At 43.5% G+C, this 20,600-nt stretch overlaps 1 protein-coding gene across 3 annotated transcripts in view; it reads right to left on the bottom strand.

The window, feature by feature from the left end:
- The window catches only part of DIS3L2 (DIS3 like 3'-5' exoribonuclease 2), a 280,475-nt gene that overhangs the window by 221,200 nt on the left and 38,675 nt on the right, over positions 1–20,600 (bottom strand). For all 3 annotated transcript variants that reach the window (XM_084638284.1, XM_084638283.1, XM_084638285.1), the window contains 2 exons: positions 18,743–18,796; positions 14,114–14,215 (listed from right to left, as the gene is read on the bottom strand). In XM_084638284.1, coding sequence (XP_084494410.1) covers positions 14,114–14,215; positions 18,743–18,796 — 156 coding nt within the window. The remainder of the gene's footprint in view (positions 1–14,113; positions 14,216–18,742; positions 18,797–20,600) is intronic.

Below are 20,600 nucleotides of genomic sequence, written 5' to 3'. Positions count from 1 at the left end.
GTAAGGCCAAAAGGGACCATCATGATCATCTAGTCTGACCCCTTGCACATTGCAGGCCACTGAACCTCACCCACCCACTGCTGTAGTAGGCCCATAACCTCTGGCTGAGTTACTGACGTCCTCAAATCTTCATTTAAAGAATTTAATTACAGAGAATCCATAATTTACTCTAGTTCAAACCTGCAAGTGTCCCAGGCCCTACAGCGTAAAGGAAAGCAAAAACCCTCAGAGATCTCTGCCAATCTGACCTGGGGGGAAAATTCCTTCCCAACCCCAAAAATGGCAGTCAGTTAGACCCTGAGCACGTGAGTCAGACCCACCACCCAGACACATGGGAAAGAATTCTCTGTAGTAACTCAGAGCCCTTCACTTCTAGTGTCCCAGCTCTGTCCGTTGGAGATACTTGCAATATGCCATTGTAGGGGAACTCATCCTACCATCCCATCCATAAACTTGTCATGCTCAACCTTAAAACAAATTAGGTGTTTTGCCCCCACTACTCCCTTGGAAGGCTGTTCCAGAACTTCACTCCTCTGAGAGTTAGAAACCTTCACCTAATTTCAAGCCTAAACTTATTGAGGGCCAGTTTATATCCTTTTGGCTTTGTGCCAACATTGGCACTGAACTTCTCCCTCCCTGGTGTTTATCCCTCTGATGTATTCATAGAGAGCAGTCGTATCTCTCTTCATCCTTCATTTTATTAGGCTAAACAAGCCAAGCTCCTTAAGTCTCCTCTCGTAAGATAGGTTCTCCATTCCTCTGATCATCCTAGTAGCCCTTTTCTGTACCTGTTCCAGTTTGAATTCATGTTCCTTAAACATGGGAGTCCAGACTTGCACACAGTTTACCAGATGAGGTCTCACCAGTGCCTTGTATAATAACACTTCCCTGTCTTGACTGGAAAGACCTGGCCTGATGCATCCTAGGATTTCTTTAGTCTTTTTCACAGTCGCATCACATTGGCAGTTCACAGTCATCCCGTGATCAAATCAATACACAGGTCTTTCTCCTTGTCTATTGTTACCAATTGATACATCTCCAGTTTTATAGCAAACATTCTTGTTGTTAGTCCCTAAATGCATGGCCTTGCAGCTTTGCACTATTAAATTTCATCCCATTTCTATTACTCCAGTTTTCAAGGTTGTCCAAATCTTCTTGTATGATATCCCAGTCCTCCTCCACACTGGCAATACCTCCCAATTTTGGATCATCTGCAAATTTTATTAGCATACTCCCACTTTTTTGGGAGCGTGCTAATAAAGGAGAAAGACCTGTGTGTCTTTGACATGTAGCTCAGTGAATGCACCAACAAAACACAAGTTCAGCTATAGAACTTAATAGTCTAATTAAACTAATGATGTGATGTCAAGTGGTTTTCCACATAGCTACCTCCTTGTTAATTTAAGAAAAAACTGATGAGATACCAGCATGTTTCCTTGATAAAGAACAATGAAAAGGAGATTATTGTTAATGATGTTTTATTGTACATTTCACCCCAAGTAGTACACATTCTATATACTTCACATACAAAGAGCATTTCATCTAGTACTGAACAGCAGGTATCTGCAGCAGGGCATGGAAGATGACAGCTGTGTAACAGTTTAAGACTGAATGTGACGAATACTGTATTCCAAGCAAAAATGCCTCCTGTAAGTTAAGTAAGCAACTTCTGGTCAATTACTGAATTGACCAGGAAGAATGTGAATTTACCTCTCAACGTTTTGAGTGGTACCCTTTAAACCTGGAACCTGATTTAAAAGAATTGCTTACAATTCTTCGAGATGTTGCAGGAACAGAGAAATTTGAACTCTTGCTATAGATACAGGTTCCAGTTCAATGATTAGTAAGTTAATTTGGTTAACGAGACTGCCAACTAGTAATAGCTTAAAAACAAGATTCACTGTCATATGTTAGTGTTGCTAAGAAAATGGCTAGCAAGGTATGTTAAGCACCAAAGCCTTGGCTTCTAAATCACTGGACACCATGTATGTATGATGTTGCAGAAGGAAACTATCTGTTGCACAGTTCTTAGAATGCCATTGGCAACAATCCCATGAAGAATAAGGGATACTGGTAGGGATACTAGGTAGGGATACTGAGAGGAGCAATAAGGGCCTCCCAACTCCCTTAGCTTTTTTTGGGCACAGAAACAGAAGCAGCATTGTGTTGGTTGTGGGGAAGGTGGGCTTATCCTATCATTCTCATAGTTACCAATGATATTCCTATTCTATTCTAATCTTAATCCTTCATTCTAATAGCTTCCAGACCTAATGTAATAGAGCAGGGATTGGCAACCTTTGGCACGCGGCCCACCAGGGTAAGCCCCCTGGCGGGCTGGGCCAGTTTGTTTACCTGCCATGTCCGCAGGTTCGGCCAATCGCAGCTCCCACTGGCTGCAGTTCATCGCTCCAGGCCAATGGGGGCTGCAGAAAGCAGTGTGGGCTGAGGGCTGTGCTGGCCGCTGCTTTCCACAGAAAGGAGCGGCAAACCGCGGCCAGTGGGAGCTGCGATCAGCTGAACCTGCGGACGCAACAGATAAACAAACCGGCCCAGAATGCCAGGGGGCTTATCCTGGCGGGCCGCGGGCCAAAAGTTGCCAATCCCTGCAGTAGAGGAACAAATTCACCATAGGTAGCTACAGTTGAATTCATTTCCCCATCTTACCTCACCTTCATCTACTGTAGCCACAAGAACTTTCTGGTTACAAATGAGGTCGTGCATCTTGCCTTGAAGGCACTATTACAAAGACCCCTCCTCTTTTCACTCATCTACTCCCACATCCTGCAGTTCTCTAGTTACAGGATTCCCTCTATTTTAGATCCCCAGTCCCTTGGATTTACTCCCTTTAACATAGTTCAGGGAAGGAAAGGGGAAAAGTCTGAAGCAGTCAATCTGTAAACAGCATTATTCACATGTAGTCAGCCTCTTGTTTCTCAGCCATTTCTCAGCCAGCAGTTCACAAGAGCAATCATGGAGATTGATACATAAGACTTTTCCCCCCTTTTTTAAAAATAATACCCTAACAAAACCTCCTGTAGGTATTTTAAAACATAAGCAGCTTTTTAGTGTTATACTGAACTTTTTTCTTCTAAATCTCTCAAGAATCAAACTACATTTAAGGGGCACCTTCACCTTTAAAAACACCTATGTCAGTGTTTCTTTATGCTACATTTATTGTAAAAATCCCAGTTCAGATGAGCTGATTTTTATCAGTATGCTTTGCACTTGAGCCAATTTGCATTATTTAGTTATGTGGGTCTAAAAAGTAACCAAGATCATAAAAAAAAAAATGGACATCAAAAAGGGATTTATAAAAATTTAATGTGCGCGAAACTCCAGAGACTATTTGATTGTGACAGGTATGTTGAGATTCTCCTACAAGACGTAGGCGCGAAAAACTCATGTGATAACATCAGATAAGTCTGCTACACCTCCAAACTGGCAAAAAACCAAACAATTCTAAGAAAATGCTAATTCCACAGGAACCAAGGACGAAGAAAAGCCCAAAATGATAGTGGTTATATAAGAGATTGGATTAAGAATAATCTAGTGTGATGTGTGCATGTTTACAGAAAACTTGGAAGATGAGATTTTAAAACAATCATCTAAAGGAAAGTCAGTTGTTAAAGGGAACAATTTGTTATATTAGACTTCATTCATGTGACCAAGAAAAAACGAACAGTAATAGGAGATTAGGTATTAAATGCTGGCTTTGCTCTTATACTAAGTAAGATCCGTCGTTCCCATCAGCCCTTCCTTTCACCCCTTAAAATGAAGCTCTTCCAACAACATTCACTGAAGCCTAACGATACTTAATTCAGTCTGAGCAAACCTATCACCAGAGGCTTATACAACATTATCTGACTGTGGATTTAACACCTCAACACCTGGGACTGTTGGGGAAGACAAATCCCACTTCCCTTTTTGCTGAAGGATTAATTAATGTTTGGTTGCTAACCTAAGGATTATTTTTATTTGTATTCTGTATGCATACTCACACCAGTTTATTACCCTTTTGTATGAATAAAAAGAGGTGGTTTATTCCCTTGCATCCCAACATTTTGGAAGGAGTTTGAAAATCATTTTTCCCCGTCACAGAAGGATGGAGGACTTAAAGAGATACCAAATTTTTCTGAAACTCCAAATCTTTATTGCCTTTCCTTCAGCAGTGTTCAGGTCCTTCTCGCATGAACAGAAAGCAACAATACCCCAAGTCCAAAGGTGCAAACAATTCAATGTTTATTGGGGTGAGCTTCCAGCAAGCATGATTCCAGTTTCCTTCCTTAGTGTCCCCCTTCCCAGCTCTGACACCACAGAGCCTTACCTGTGGCCCTGGTCCCATTCCATGATTCCAATCATTTTACTGAAATTTAACTAACCAATCCTAACATATTGTAACATGATTATGTAACCAATTATATCCCACCACCTTAATTAGTTTACACCCAGCAAAATTAATTGTACAGCAGACAGAAACAATCACAGAACCAGATAGAGATTATACAGACAAACAATAGGGAAATGGGGATGACAGTGATAGAACAACAAAGAAATGAGGATTTCACATCCCAGCTATTGATAAGTGAGTTCTTGCCAGACAGGATGCTATCAAACTGTTTCCTTTTACATCTTCTAGGCACTTCCCTTTCTCTGGAGGCGATAGGCATTATCAGGACAGGATTGTATTCCTAACAGCCCAATAGCACTTTATTTCAATGTGACTACTTTGCAATGTGAGGATCTGACCGTTTGCTTCCCAGCTTATGGCTGCCTCTGCTGCTTAGCCAAAGATCTTAGCCTAAGCACAGGGCCTCAGACTGTCATAGTAAGAGAAGGCCCTTACACCGGCAGACAGGGATTTTGATTCTCTCTTTCTTTTATACCTCTATAACTAGCTAAGTGATAAGAATACACCTAAATTCTTAGAGTATAGGCCTTTACAGACAGGCCTGAATATCTATATCCTAACAAGCAGAGGCAGGGGTGCAAGTAGAAATCATTTATTGCCGGTACACTGCACTCATGGGGGGGAAGAAGCACATGACCTCCCCATGTGACACCTCCCTGCCCTGCCCCCAGCCCGTGGCCCCCGCGCTCTCCCCATGCCCTCCCCCCATGATCCTCATCCATCCCACATTACGGGTGGGGGGAGGGCCCTCTCCTCCTCCTGAGCTGGAGACTTCTGCTGCACAGACCCCAGACAGGAGGACTCAGGAGACGCAGCTGTGTGGAAGGGCTGGGGGCCGGGCTGAGGGTGATACAGCCAGCATGGGGCCACCCGGCAGCCCCATGTTCTGTTCCTCTCCTTGCTGAGGTTCCCGGGATAGCCCCGAAACGCAGTGCTCTCCCGGGAGCCACAGTGGGGAAAGGAGCAGAACGTAGGGCCGCTGGGCAGCGCCACGCCAGCCCTCAGCTGCTGTACCCCCCCAGCCCTGTCCTCTGGTGGGGCTGCTGTACAGACCCCAGGCAGAAGGACTCAGGAGACGCAGCTGTGTGGAAGGGCTGGGGATGGGCTATTCCTCTCTTTCTGGTACGCCATACCAGCTATAGATATCTTACTGGTATGGCGTGCCGGACCGTACCACCATACTTGCACCACTGAGCAGAGGTCACACAGGAGAAACTGGGATGTCCTTGGCTTTTCCAGGAGAGATGCTCTAAAGGTAGATAAATACACAACAGGGATCATTCTACTGAAAATCTTCATCGGGAACATCAAACTGCTCTAGATCCAAAGAGGGGATATTTCTGCTTCTCCCCTTTTTAAATATCTAGGGGGAACGGTTGTTCAAGGGGCAAGATCACAGCAATCAGACACAAAGCCTACTAACGTGCACCATCAATACATGTCTCCGAAGCACAGTAGGCATTCCCTGTTGTGACCTATTACATGAAGACTTCGGCTCATTCACTTCCAACTACCTTTTATTAAAAAACATGTCTAAAAGCAACATCTGGGGGAAGAGGAAAGTTAATGCAACATTTCCTTCTATGAAAAACAGCTTTTATTTACCCCAGGTAAATATCCCTCCAGCTATTACCACTAAATAAGCAGCCAATGTAAAAATTTAAGTGCAGCCCACAGCAACAATAAATTGGACTGTCTCTGTAGCCTCCATCAACCTTTTATAGTTATAACTCTACTCATATGGATACCTTCCTGGCTTCTTAGATTTTTTACTCTATACTTTGGCAGCATGAGTTATGTTAGGTTATTTTTAAGATGCACAATCATCCATTTCTTTAGCTCTGGCCTCTCCTAAACTCATTCCATAATAAAGAAGAGCTCCAGAGAACTTCAGTGATCACTACACTCCCATTCTCAAAACAGCATTATTCGGATAGCCATGTGATACTGTTATTCCTAAAACATTATCAGGGCTAACAAAAGAAAATCTTGATTTGGATGAATGAGAAGCAAATAAAAAATGTTTGCTAAAGCATGTCCAAAGTTAACAATCCCATCTAGAGGTTTGACTAACACTACATATGTTTACGTCAACAGCTGTGTGTGGTAGCTGTCCAGGATATACCATTATGTTTATACTGTGCATGACAATGCTTCTTGACGTCTGTTTGAATTTAATTTTTCCTTCCCTTTAGATGTTGCCAAATATGTCAACAATAGTCACTGTTGGGCAAAGTGAATTTTTGTCAACATCTACTAGAGTTTAAAGTGTTTAAAGAGAGTTTTAAGTGTTTACCTCGGACACATGGCCCTAAAAGGAGCAGGTCCTGACTCCATCCATCTAAGACTACCCACAGCCTTATATTACATCTTACCTCTCAGAGTTCCTTGAGGAGCACAGAGTTTCCTAGGCTAGAAAGGGTTACAGTTTTTAGTGCTTGGGCCACTTCAGTGCCAGAATGCTGGAATACCTCCCCTCCTGTCAGACAAACAACCCCATGCTACCCACAAAGCAGTCATTCTCAACCTTTGGTCCATGGAGCTCTTTCTACAAGACCATTAGGATAGACTCATAAGAGTGCAGGAAATATTGGACCACCCCCTCTCCAGTCCTCCATGAGAGGTAATGATCATGGTAAACGGGTCTCATTTTGAAAGGCTTACTGAATTTCGATACTGCTTGGGCTGTTTGTTTGTTTGTTTTAAATGCTTTTGTGCTGAGCACACTCAGATATCTCCTACATATGGTAGCCAATAATATGCATACATAAAATCTATCCCTCCCAGCACTCTTGACTGAGCATAATGGGGCAACTCGGTGACAGTAATAAGTCCTATACTAGATACTGTTTTCAAAATACAGTAGAACCTCAGAGTTACAAACACCTGGGGAACAGAGGTTGGTTGTAACTCTGAAACGTTTGTAATGCTGAACAAATCATGGTTGTTCTTTCAAACATTTACAACTGAACAATGACTGAACACAGCTTTGAAACTTTACAATGCAGATGAAAAATGCTGCTTTCCCTTTATTTTTGTAGTATTTTACATTGAACACAGTACTGTATTGACTTTTGGTTTTTGTCTCTGCTGCTGCCTGATTGTGTACTGCCAGTTCCAAATGAGGTGTGTGGCTGACTGGTCACTTCATAACTCTGGTGTTCTACTGTAAGGCCCTAAAATGTTACCGATACAGACAGACAAGTGAGTGAGGTAATATCTTTTATTACCTCACCAACCTTCTCTCGCTAATATCCTGGGACTGACACGGCTCCTACTGCACGGCATACAACAATAGAGAGAGCAATTCATGGCGGAGTCGTCACGCAACACTCTACATGATAAGCTACTATTCTGTAAGCACTATGAATTGGGCCAAGAACTCAAGCCCCAAATAATAACAAGTGATTAATGTGTTATTTTCTACCAGCAAAATAAGTCTCCCATGAAAAAGCAACATGTAAGTCTGAATTAAACAAATACTATAAAATGATAGAGGATGAAGTGGAAAGACTACACAACAATTAAGGATGAGGTAGAAGAGCAGGTTGCCAGGGAAGATTAAATGAAGTGTGTCCCTTCCTATACTATTACCCTGCTTTCCTCTTTTCAATGGATTAGAGAAATATTGTTATAATAATTACATGAACATTTTGCACCATTCAGGTTATTCTACTACAAGCTGTATAATTATACAGGATTTGAATTCCGAGGATGGATGTAAGCATGGTTATACGCTAAGTATCTGAAGAAATATGGTCTGAGAGTCAAATTACTTTCTTTTCAAGAGCCAAATCATTTGAAAGTTACCATAGTTCCTTAAGGAATGCATCCGATGAAGTGAGCTGTAGCTCTCGAAAGCTTCTGCTCAAACAAATTTGTTAAGTCTCTAAGGTGCCACAAGTCCTCCTTTTCTTTTTGCAGATACAGACTAACACAGCTGCTACTCTGAAACCCATAGTTCCTTAGTTATATTATACTTGAAGCCACCAGGCAAAAAAAGGATGTGTAAAGAACCTCTGAAATATAGCATCGACACAGCCACTGCAACTCCCTTACCTCTGTTTTGGCAGGAGGCTCTTCAGAAATGTAAGCTAATAATCTTCTGCGCCTAAAGGTCAATTTCCCATTTTCATGGTGCAAGGTCAAACTTGTTGACTTTAGAGCACAACTGATAATAAGAAAAGACATACAAGATCAGGAAAGGAAGGAGGCTGCCCCTGAGAATAGGAACTCACATGGTGAAGACAGAGCCAGAAGTAGCTCTAGGACCACACAAAGCTCTCACAGAGGATATAAATGTGTCCAAAACTCCTCTCAGTCTGCTTAAGACCAGGCAGAGTGAGCAGCTCACCAAATGCTACCCAACGTGTACGTTGGGCGGGAAGGAATTTGAGGAATCCAAGCCCCCAGAATCTCCCCATTCCCACCATGCAGCCAGAAAGTGGAAGGATGGGGAAAGAAGAAAAGAAGTATTTCCTTCCGAACTGCCAAGGAGCTATTTCATAAAGCATGGTCACACATCTTTAGAATCTCAGCTCCTTACCTCGACACTACTCTATTATGTTTTCACCATGACAACTCAATCTCACGCTATCACATCACAACTATTTGGGGCTCTGCTCTCAACACAGTTTCAAGGTTGAAGACCCAAGCCATTAACATCGTCAGCTCTTCAGGCAAATATACTAATTTACAAGACCAAAACCCTTTGTTATGCAAGCTATATCCCACACTCCCCCGCAATTCATTTAGTCCCCCTAACCTGCACTGGAGTTCTGAGTGCTCCAAACCTAGCATTTAGGATGTGGCAGCATAGTAGGACCCAGCACAGAGGATCATCATTAAGGTGGGAAATCTGAGGTAGGGAACCACCTGCTTTGGGAAAAGCAAGTTCTCACTCCCAGGACTGTGACCAGGCTTTTCTGGAATGCAGAAGGCACAAATGTATCAGATTGCTGTCCTAACAACCAAATCCCTTGTGATATAAAGGATACCAACAGAACAAGTCTTCAGACAGTCAAGCACACAAGTGAGTTGGAAGTAGTAAAAAATAAAAACCATTAACATGCAAAAGGTCTGTCAGATGCAGCAGAAATGCAGAGAACAGCAACAGGACATTTACACCATCCTTATTGGCCTGGATAAAACATTTGGCACAGTCAGCAGACCTGGGCTTTGGCAATTATTATGTAAGTCTGGCTGTCCAGAAAAATTCATCAACATTCTGAGGCTATTTCACGATGGAATGATTGGCCAAATCGGCATAGAATATGTTCAGTTTGACCCATTTCCTATTACTAATGGTATTAAGGAGGGCTGAATAATTGGTCCACTCTTGTTTAATCTCTTCTATGCAAAAATGCTCAGTGTAGCTACAAGAGACCTGAATGCCGGTACCAGGAGGTTCACAATCCTCTGGAAAATTATTTAATCTGAACAGGCTGCGATCATCCATGAACGTCTTTGAAGCAATGGTTCATAAACTGAGGTATGCTCTAGGGGCACATATTCTAAAAGATATAAAATCGATTACAGACAGATTTGCAGAAAGGTATGGGCTGACAATCAACCTGAAAAAAGACAAAGGTCATGTATTAACCTATGTAGGAAAACCCTACATAAAAGTAAAAGTCACCATCAGAAACACACAGCAAAATGATGCTACAGATGTCTGCTATCTTAGTAGTATACTGTGGAATGATATCACTGTAGACAAGGAGTTGACAAGTCATATCAACAAAGCTAGTTCATCATTTGGCAGACTATCAGGCAGAGTCTGGCAGAATTGAGCTTGAAACCAAGTCTGTAAAATAACTGTGCTCTTCAACTTGCTGAATGAGTGAAAGATCTGGACACACCACAGGCGTCACATTAAGCTTCTAGATAAGTTCCACTTATGACACCTGTGTGCCATACTCCACATCACATGGCAGGATAAAGTTACCAATGAGGTTCTGGAATGGAGTCACTCTACAGGGCTTGAAGTCAGGCTTATCACATCACAGTTATGCTGGGCTGGTCAGTTGTTAAGGATGGATGACACCAGAATGCCAAGGCAGTTGCTGTGTGGTGAACTGAAAGTGGATAACTGCATACAAGGCGGCCAGAAGAAACACTTCAAGGCCACACCAATGCATAACTCAAAACACTGCAACGTTGACGCTGGTAGCCGGGAGTCGTCAGCAAGAGGTAGGTCACGCTGGCAAGCAGCCAGCAATAATGGGGTTACCCAGTTCAGGATTAACTGGCAAGCAGTAGGCAACAATGGGGTTACCAAGTTCAAGATTAACTGGCAAGCAGTAGGCCATAATGGGGTTACCCGGTTCAAGATTAACCGCAGTATAGATCTTAATGTACGGAGGTTGAGTCGTAAATAGCAGCATACTCAGCAGACACAGACTTTAACCCCTTCCTCCTCATTGCGGTACCTGTGCACTTCATGAGGAAAGGGCTGCCACTCGCACATCAGGCTTTTTAGCCTTAACCGTACACACAAGAGGTAAAATTGGCGTCAGCGTCATCTTCGATCACGAAGGACAATAACAAGTCAAGTTTATAATTACTTGGCAAAATTAACCGTAATAAATCCCAACACAGTCCTGTGGCACCGTTCCCAAAGAACTAATGAAAACAAATTTTCATAGCAACGAACTCCAAGAAACTAGGGAGCTGGGATGCCCCCACTGACTAAGTTGCTGATGGCAAGAAACAGACTGGGACATAGTGCAGCACAGGGGCGGATTTAGAGTTAGTGGGGCCCTGTGCACAGCTTCATTTTCAGGGCCCTTCCCTCGGGACCTAGCCAAGAAAAAGAAAGCCAGACTCCTGTCCACCCCAGACACGATTCCAGACCAGGGCGCGGGCCATGGGGCAGCAGCCAGGACCACAGGTGTGGGAACTAGGGGTGCAGGCAGGGCTGCCAACAGAATTGCCGGGCTCCTGGGCAAGGTGAGGGACCAGCTGTGGGCTAGCCTCCCACAGCCAGCCCTTCAGCGCTGCCCGGGCCATGCCACCTGGGGCTCCAGCGGCAATTTAAAGGGCCCAGGGTTCCAGCCGCTGCCAAGGGCCCTGGGCCCTTTTAAATCTCCAGGGAATCTGCCCCTTCCCCCATCCCCATAGGCAGCCCTGGGTGTGGGAGGTGCTGCAGCACCCCCACGTTTTATGCGGGACTCTGCTACCGCCCCGCACCACTTATGTTAAAACATATTGTTAGGAGCACAGAACCACCCAGGCTCCTGGGGAGACAGGGAGGGGCCCAGGTCTGAGCCCAGCCACAGGGGCTGCAGAGCAACCATGGGGGCTAAGGGGGATGGCAGCCACCTGCTTTCCAAGGACCCAGCAGCCAGGGGAGGCGAGCAGAGATCAGCGCACGGAGGCAGCGGGGTGCTCAGGTAGCCACTGACGGAGCCGTGCCCCCGGCCCTCACCTTCAGGTGGGTGTTCAGCCCATGTGGGTCTCTGGCCGCTTCTCCGGGCCGGCCAGAGTGGGGCCGCCATGGCGCCTGAAGCTGTCCTCGGCCATGAAGATCTTGGTGTTTCCTTCTCCAGCCCCATGGAAGCTCTGCTCTGGGACACCCGGGGTCCCAGCTCCCACCCCACGCCCCAGGACTCTGTGGGCTCCGCTGCCACCCCGCTAGCTGGCCTGGAGAAGCAGGCAGAGACCTGCATGGGCTGAACACCCACCTGAGGGTGGCGGGGGGGCAGGGAGGGGAGGCACAGCTCCATCAGCGGCCACCTGAGCACCCCGCTGACTCCATGCGCTGATCTCTCTTCGCCTCCCCTGGCTGCTGGGTCCTTGCAACGCAGGCAGCTGCGATTCCCCCTTAGCCACCGCAGTCACGCTGCAGCCCCCATGGCCGGGCTCGGACACCTCCCTGTCTCCCCAGGAGCCCGGGCGGTTCTGTGCTCCTAACAGTATATTTTAACATAAGTGGTACAGGGCGGCAGTGGAGTCCCGCATAAAATGTAGGGGTGCTGCAGCACTCCCTGTACCCCTAGTTCCCACGCCTATATTTTGGGGCCCCTGTCATTGGGGGCCCCGGGCGACAAGTATGTTTCGAGGTAAATCCGCTCCTAGTGCATCACCTGCATGGCTTAACACACTCCTGTAGGTTCTGAGTACTTAATTTAGCAATGTTGAATTCACTGTGGAAGAATCAGACTCTTGTACTATGAAGATCTAAAGCCTTCTGGGTTATCCGCTTGCAGCCTGACCCGCACTTCTTGCCACTTTTACCACTTTCAGTGTTTTGCATGCAGTGGGAAGAATCCTTCTTCTTTAAACTTGCTGACAGGTTTACATGCATTTAGTGATCCAACCACTACAGGAGTGAACCTGGCTCTGCTGAACGCAGCTTTTCTCTCCTTTAAATGGCTACTGAATAAAGCTTGCCTCACCCTAATAATTGTTTGATTTTCAAAGGAGTTAAGTCATCCATAAGAGCAAACAGCTCTTCCACATTTATATAGGCACAGGAATATATTTGCAGCATGTTAGTTCCTATTTAATACTATGACAGTATAATCACCCTTTGTGTAATGTAATTTCGCCAACACATTGTGCAATAAGCACACGAGTCTTTTGTTCAGAGTCCTTTTACAATGATCTCGAAAGCAGAGTTAAATGTTCCATGCTGTCATTCTCCCTCTGCAAGAGGGGACAGGTTCAGCAAATAGCCAATGGAAGGTCTGGTAAATGGAAATCTAAAACTTTCCCCCACAAGTCTGCTTCAAACAAACACTGGGCACGAAGGTGGCTAAAGAGCAAGCCAGGAGCACTAACCTGACAGGACTTTCACCTCACTGAACAGGCAGGGTTATTACTTTTGTCCTAGGTAGGACTCATCAATTAAAGAGACAGTGCAATCTTCACATCCCTGAAAGGAATTCAAAATCCAGATATTTAGGTCTGGAGAAGAATTTGCAGCACTTCTGTCGTGTTCAGACTTAAGCACATAGCCACACGTGCTAGCTTCACCTTAGTCTCCCAACAAATGGAGACCTGCAGTAAGGATTTCCCTGTGCAAAGCTGCCAACAGATTTACTAGCAACAAATAAAATAATCCAGCCATTTGATATGACATCCTGGGCATTGATGGGTGGAAGGAAAAAAAAAAAAAAGAAAATACTCTTAAAAGGAGTGAACTTCTACAGGAGATGGAAACAGAAGTGATAAATATGCTTGCATTGTTCAAGTTATTTCACATGTTCTTCATTTGTGCAAGACCTGAATGGTCATGAGATTCAGAGTTGGGACAAGGCAGGTACTCCAAGCCTCGGGCCCCACAAACTTCTGGGTGCTATCGGTTAATTAAGAATTGCAAATAGTATGCTTTAAATATACACACACTGTCAACTGCACTCAAACAGCCAATCAAAACCATTCAATGCCATAAACATGAAGCCAACTAAAAATGCCATCTGTCCCATCCATATTCTGGGTTAGGGTGGTGGACAAAATACAAACCTCCTGAGGTAGTGGCAGATAGGGCCTTCACACCAAAGGGGTGTGGCCTAGTGTTTTAGGCATAGCTTTTAAATGATAAACTTTTAATCTACTAAAATATTAGTCACAATTTAGCTACGAGATTTGTGGACAGTTCTCTATTAGTATATGGTAATACACCATACATGAATAAGATCAGTGGAGATCATTATAATCGGCTCTTTTTATGCAAGCCATAGAAATGAACATGGGACTGACCTTCCATTGCTCCTTGGGAAGCAGTTTCACCACCACAATGTCACCATTTAGGGCTCTGTTGCGAGCAACCACCCCATCAATAAAGATATCACGAATCCCATCCTATGGAAAGGGGAAAAAAATATGAAATATCAAAGCACAAAATACTAAGCTATATTTACTGCAGAAGTTTAAAAATACTCTAGCGACAAAAAACGACAGCGCACACACCCTGGGGAGATGGAGATACATATTTAAACGTTACATAACACAGCAACAAGTCTGTTGTAACTGCAGCCAGCCACAGTCTGTTCTGCCCCCTGCCGTCCACAACCCCACCTTCTAAAAGAGATGACCTTGATTTCTGTAGCCCCACCCCATATACCCGTCGCAGCTACTCCACACAGCAGGGTTAGCTTCTAGGACACACTTGACACTCAGCTCACAATCTAGATCTGGTTTGGGAGGGGGTTGCCCACCTGGGGTCAAGGAGGATCAGGTTTAATCGCAGAGGTTCGTAGGTTTTTTAGGGAGTTGAGGTTTCATTTTCACACCTCTTTTGGTCAAGTTAATCTACTGCTTTCATTTTCACTCCCTTGTACTTCGGCAAGCTGATAATTGCATGTGGCTGGTTGCAGAACACCATGAGCCTGTAAAACCCTAGAAGCATTTAGTATTAACCTGTGTATTAAGACATGTTCTCCTATTGTGGAGCCTTATCCCCTTTTCTTGGCTTTAAGGCATAAGATGATTGTGGGTTTCTTTAGGTGATAACTTTTTTTTCAAGAACACAACAAAAAGCCAATCTTAAGGGAACTAAAATCTTAACCACACTGGGGTTTTATTGCAGTTCCTCAAATACATGCTCACAATTCTCTAGTACCGGATAAGAGCTCATCTGCAGCATTACCATTATATGCAGTCTTCAGGAAAAACAGTAAGCATATCTAATAAGGCCTCAGATTTTTCAGGGTACCAACACGTAAGTATTCTGTTTTGCCTAGATAGCAAAATAACAGAGGTAAGACACTGCTGTCCTGTGGAACCGAGGCCATCCTCCAACCGAGCAAATTACTCTTAGAAAGAAAAGCAGCAGCAGCCCAACAGCTGTGTCAAAGCTGCCTCCCATGACAAGATGCAGAAAAATTGCAAAGCCTGTTGGACCAACATAATTCATATTGGAAACTTTTCTTTTCCAAAGGCCAGATTTTTGCACATGGCCCTACCTCTCTTCTCCCATCCCCACCCCGCCCCAAGCGAGATCCACCACGTATACAAAAAGGACAATTCAAAGCCTCGTTTTAAGAAAAATGCCCTTTTTTTATAACCTAGCTGTACAATTCCATGGTAATGCTGGCTTGTTCCAGGGCAGAAGGAAGTTGGGATGTGGGTTAATTTGTTTGCGCCCTGTATTTTTTTGCAAAAAAAAAAATTAAAAGTAGTTTCTCCATCTGCCAACAGCAGCTCTGGAAGTGCTACGCCAGCCCATTGAAACTATGCTGCTAGACTAAGCAAGAAGGGATTTTCTTTTTCTGATTTGCAGCCAATAGCTCTCATTTTAAACAATTTATTCCTATATACAGATTTTTAACACCAGTTATTTCAATGCCTGCTAGAGCAGCGGTAATTAAAAACTGGCGCACACTACCATAAAGCTTTTTAAAGTAACATGTCATAAAAATGCAGCAATGTTTACTTAGTGCTTCAGAACTGTGGTCTATAGAGTTAACTCACACGCTCCCAAGTGTCTGGGATTTTTTCGTTTCCTTCCCCCCACACCAATTCCTCACACTCCAAACCATCACCTTTTTGCATTACTAATGTAATTACAATGGGCTTGAATGGCAACAAAGTACTGGGGTAATTTGCAAGGCCTACACTTCTACCGAGGTGTTTACGCTGTATTTGTTGCAGTAGCATCAGAGCACATTACAGCTTGTAAGAGGATCAGATTCTCTGCACTCATCTCCCATTCGACAAGATGTTTTATTACTATATAGCCTTCACCGAACAACAGTAGCAGCCTTCTACATTTCTGTTTGACAGCAGGGAGATTTGTGGTCATTCTAATCTCTTCCGGAAACAAGTTCTACAGTCATGGGCCAGCTGCCAAGAAAGCTCCGTCTCTCATGTTCAAGTGTCTCGCTCTCCAAGATGACAATTCCACCGTTCAAAAGATCACAGGTACTGAAAGCAGTCAAGATTGCAGCACGCGAGGCAGTGTTCGAATAGCTTGGGTCCATCCCATGGAAGTCTTTGATGATAACGCTTTTACCTTGACTCGCCATTCAACAGTAAGCCAGCGTACAGCGCAACAGTCTGGACCAACATGCTCGTAGGGACTTGTGACATTAAAGTGACCTGCTGCTGCACTTGAACCAAAATAAGCATAAGGCTGGTATAATAAAGCCCAGAGGTGACAAATGCAAGGGGTCACTGTAGCCATGTCCGATCTGACAGAATGGGGTGCAATGCCCAGACTAGCTGCAGAGGGAGATGAAGACTTTTCACAGCTGTAGCTATTTCAGTATCTGGCAACAATGGGGAATCTAGCAGGATGCTAAGACTGCAAGCCATTCTTCTATACTTGATGGAGGGTTATGCTAATGGCGAGTTCCCCAAATGTAACCCTCTCCTTACATTGACTACTTCCACCTGGCCCAGATATATCATCCTCCAGGGGCTGACTCTTCTGATCACTGGGCAATGGTGCTGTTTGCATGATTTAACCCAGGAAGAAAAGAGAGTGATGGCAGAAATGTAACCCTTAACTAACATCCCAGTGCCTATGTATTCCAGAACACAAAACTGTGAGTGATCTGCTTCATCATGAGGTAATAGCTAAGCACTCGGGGGAGTAAGGATAGAGCTCTTTGCTTGTGTACACAGTTGGACTTAATGACAGGTTTCAGAGTAGCAGCCGTGTTAGTCTGTATTCGCAAAAAGAAAGAGAGTACTTGTGGCACCTTAGAGATTAACCAATTTATTTGAGCATAAATTGGTTAGTCTCTAAGGTGCCAGTTGGACTTAATGTTTAGCTAGTGTTTTGTGGTTTAATAGGATAGGTTTAACAGTCTACACTTACCTCATTCATAAGAACATAAGAATGGCCATACTTGGTCAGACCAAAGGTCCATCTAGCCCAGTATCCTGTCTACCGACAGTGGCCAATGCCAGGTGCCCCAGAGGGAGTGAACCTAACAGGTAATGATCAGGTGATCTCTCTCCTGTCATCCATCTCCACCCTCTGACAAACAGAGGCTAGGGACATCATTCCTTAACCATCCTGGCTAATAACCAATAATGGACTTAAGCCTCCATGAATTTATCCAGTTCTCTTTTAAACCCTGTTATAGTCCTAGCCTTCACAACCTCCTCAGGCAAGGAGTTCCACAGGTTGACTGTGCGCTGTCAAGAGAGCAAGCAGAGAGGAGTACAGAACATTACCCATTTTCACACCAGGACTGTCAGTGCCAGTTTCAGGAAGCCCTGGAGACCGCTATTATGAGTTTCCTCCCCAGCGACTCTCAAGAATCTTCCCCTTTGCACCAGCACAAATAATACAAGTCTTCCTCTATGGAAAGAGGCTTAAAGATCATTTTCTATGACTGACCGACCACAGAAGCTAACACAAATCTCTGGACTTTCAATCCTGACTCCAAAAGAATTATGCCCCAAAAGTAGGAGCAATATTAAACACAACCAACAACTCAGTGTCTGAGCAAGGCCCTTTTTCTCCTATACCTCAAAACAAAACCTAATTTCAATATGAAACACACTGTCACATTAGGACATGAAGCCAACTAAACTTTGATCAAGTCACTACAAAACAACTGTCCTCACCTACACCAGCAGAAAGGTAACCTTGCCTAAAGGAGGCCCTTCAAATCACAAGAGTCCTTCCATTGAATGAATAACCGATGTAAAGAAATGGCCCCCTGAGACAGCAGTGAACCTCAAGCCAAGCTAAACACCAGTGGTTTTCAACCTGTGATCCACGAAACCTCGTGGGTCCGCAGATTATGTCTAAGGGGTCAGTGAAAAGTTGTCATTACCACAGAACAGTGGTTTACAACCGTTGGTTCCCCAGACCCCTGAGGATCCCCAGACCATGTCTAAGATTTCCAAAGGGTTCTATTTAAAAATTTTTAGGGGGTCCACAAATGAAAAAAGCTTGAATCCCACTGCTATACACAGCTTGCGCAAAAGAGGGTACATTAAAAGGAACCATGCATGGTACTTTTGGACCAACTTTATAAATTAGCTCATGCAGCGGATCGAAAATGGAGAGCATATTTGTTCAGGAAAGATTAATTTAAATCAATGGAAAAATCTATACATCCTCTGTAGCCATAGACCAAGGGTTTACAATTACACTAACTAGTGGTCCTCAAACCTGGGCTCAGCTGGTGTCTTTGGATTAGAAACAAGTGTCCCCACTTTCATCAGAAGTTTAAAGACATTCAGTAGCACTTTGCAGTGTTAAAAACAGGTTTTTTTCACACTATGTACATACCTTAATGTTTATTTTAATGTATCCTAACTGGTACATCTTGTTACACAAATCAAAGTGACATTTCGTACCCAGTACAACTACTATCTTCATACACATTCATTTAAGAACTACAAAGAATTATAAATTATACTTACTGGAGATGGAATGAAGGCTTCATGGTATTTCTTAGGATTTATTCTCAAGGGTCCCTTAATTAAAAAAAAAAAAAAAAAATCAAGATTACGTCTGGAACATTAGTTTTATGTAGTATTAGTTAAATTGGATGACTATGAATAACATATTTACTTTGAAACATGATAGATATATCTGAATTTCCATTGCAAATCTTAAATTTTGAGATTAGTACCTGTGTGTTGGAACCATTTAAATCCAAAACTAAGTATATACGTCAACCTAGACGCAACCCCTTCCTCCACTCTCCACCTGCCAAACAGCTAGAAGTCGGGGTCTCAGATTCTGTCACACATTACACCACAAACCAGAGTACTCCAAAAAAAGGCTTTGCAGAATTAGACATTGACATCAATTTTTATTGAGCACTGAAACTACATTCTTCTTCTATTTTTCCTAATTTTAAGATTCCCAGGATATCTCAATTGCAGTGAAAATTCACAGTTCTCAGTTACATAAGGTTTTCCAAAATGACATGGGAATGTTACACTAAACGTGGTTACTTTGTATCTGTTTGCATCAAGAATCTTTATTGTTTGTATTGCAGCAATGCCTAGGAGTCAGTCATGGACCAGGGCCCCATTGTGCCAGGCACTATATAAACACCGAAGAGGATGAACCCTGGCCCAAATCCAAGTTACCTGCTAAAGCACGGCAAGTTGTACTAAAACCATGGACTCTGCAATATAAATGCACAAAAACAAAAATTCTGCTTAGGGTGAACGACAAATACTCCGATAGCCTGCATGCTTAGCTTCAATGGAATTCATTTACGAAAATATTGGGAAGGGAAGAGAGGCCAGGGGTGAAGACTGACTCAACAGTATATGCTCCTCAAGCAAAACTTGTTATGAGTTAAGTAAACAAGTAGTGAGTTCAGGTCAGACAATCAGCATTTCCCTGTTTTCCAGTTTTGTGCTGCAACCTAGATCAAATCCATTTGGAGTGTTTTTAAATATAGATGCATCAAATGTTACTCATTCCGATAGCTGATACGCTAGTGTGCCACCTTTTCCCATCTGCTGTTACACATCCCCCAACAAAACCACATAAATGATGGTTCAATGAGTTCCTCATAAAGTCCTTTGCTGCTGCTGCTGCTGCTCTTTAAGCAGCCAAGAAACCAGGCCCTCTTTCTTCCTTAGCACCCACCTCGTTCTCAACAGCTACAACGCTTGTTCAGAAAGAAAAACAAATATAACAGAACAGCCCCTGGTTTTGATTATGATGATGTTTTTTGCTCTGTTTTTTGGGGGGTGAGATTGGTTTTGCTTTAAAAAGTTATATCATATATTTTGGGGAGACAGCTTTGGGGATGGATAGGGCAGGAAGGAGAAAGGTTTCTTCCAGCACTGGCTCCCGCCAGAGGGCCAGAACCTTATTGGACTCCAGCTGCACTTTTGGACTGTCCACGAACATGGATAGCAATCACTCTGTAGTAAGAAAAGTTTAAAAGATGAATTGAAAGGATTTTCCAAAAATAAACAGTTGAGATCCAACATCAGTAACAGATGTAGATATAGTTATTAACAAATAAACTTTAAATTAGACAGGACAGTCATTTTCTGCTTCCCCATTGTCCAGGATTAAGAGGTAAAAAAGGAAATTTGAACAGGGGATTATTGGCTATTTCAGAACACTGACATTTCAATCCAAGAGCATCCTGGGAACTGTAGTTTAGATAACTAATTAAAACATTTACTAACTTTTACTCTTATAAAATGAGACAGCATTAACTACAGTTGCATTAATAAATTCCTTTTGCTTTTGATCTGAAATTTTAAAGCCTTTTTCATTTCGTGTCTTCAGTTACTCATATGA

This window comes from Lepidochelys olivacea (assembly GCF_965140295.1).
Source record: "Lepidochelys olivacea isolate rLepOli2 genome assembly, chromosome: 9".
In the NCBI taxonomy this organism is placed as follows: domain Eukaryota; kingdom Metazoa; phylum Chordata; order Testudines; family Cheloniidae; genus Lepidochelys; species Lepidochelys olivacea.
Note: the sequence above shows the minus strand (reverse complement) of the source record. Positions and strands in the feature narration are given on the sequence as shown.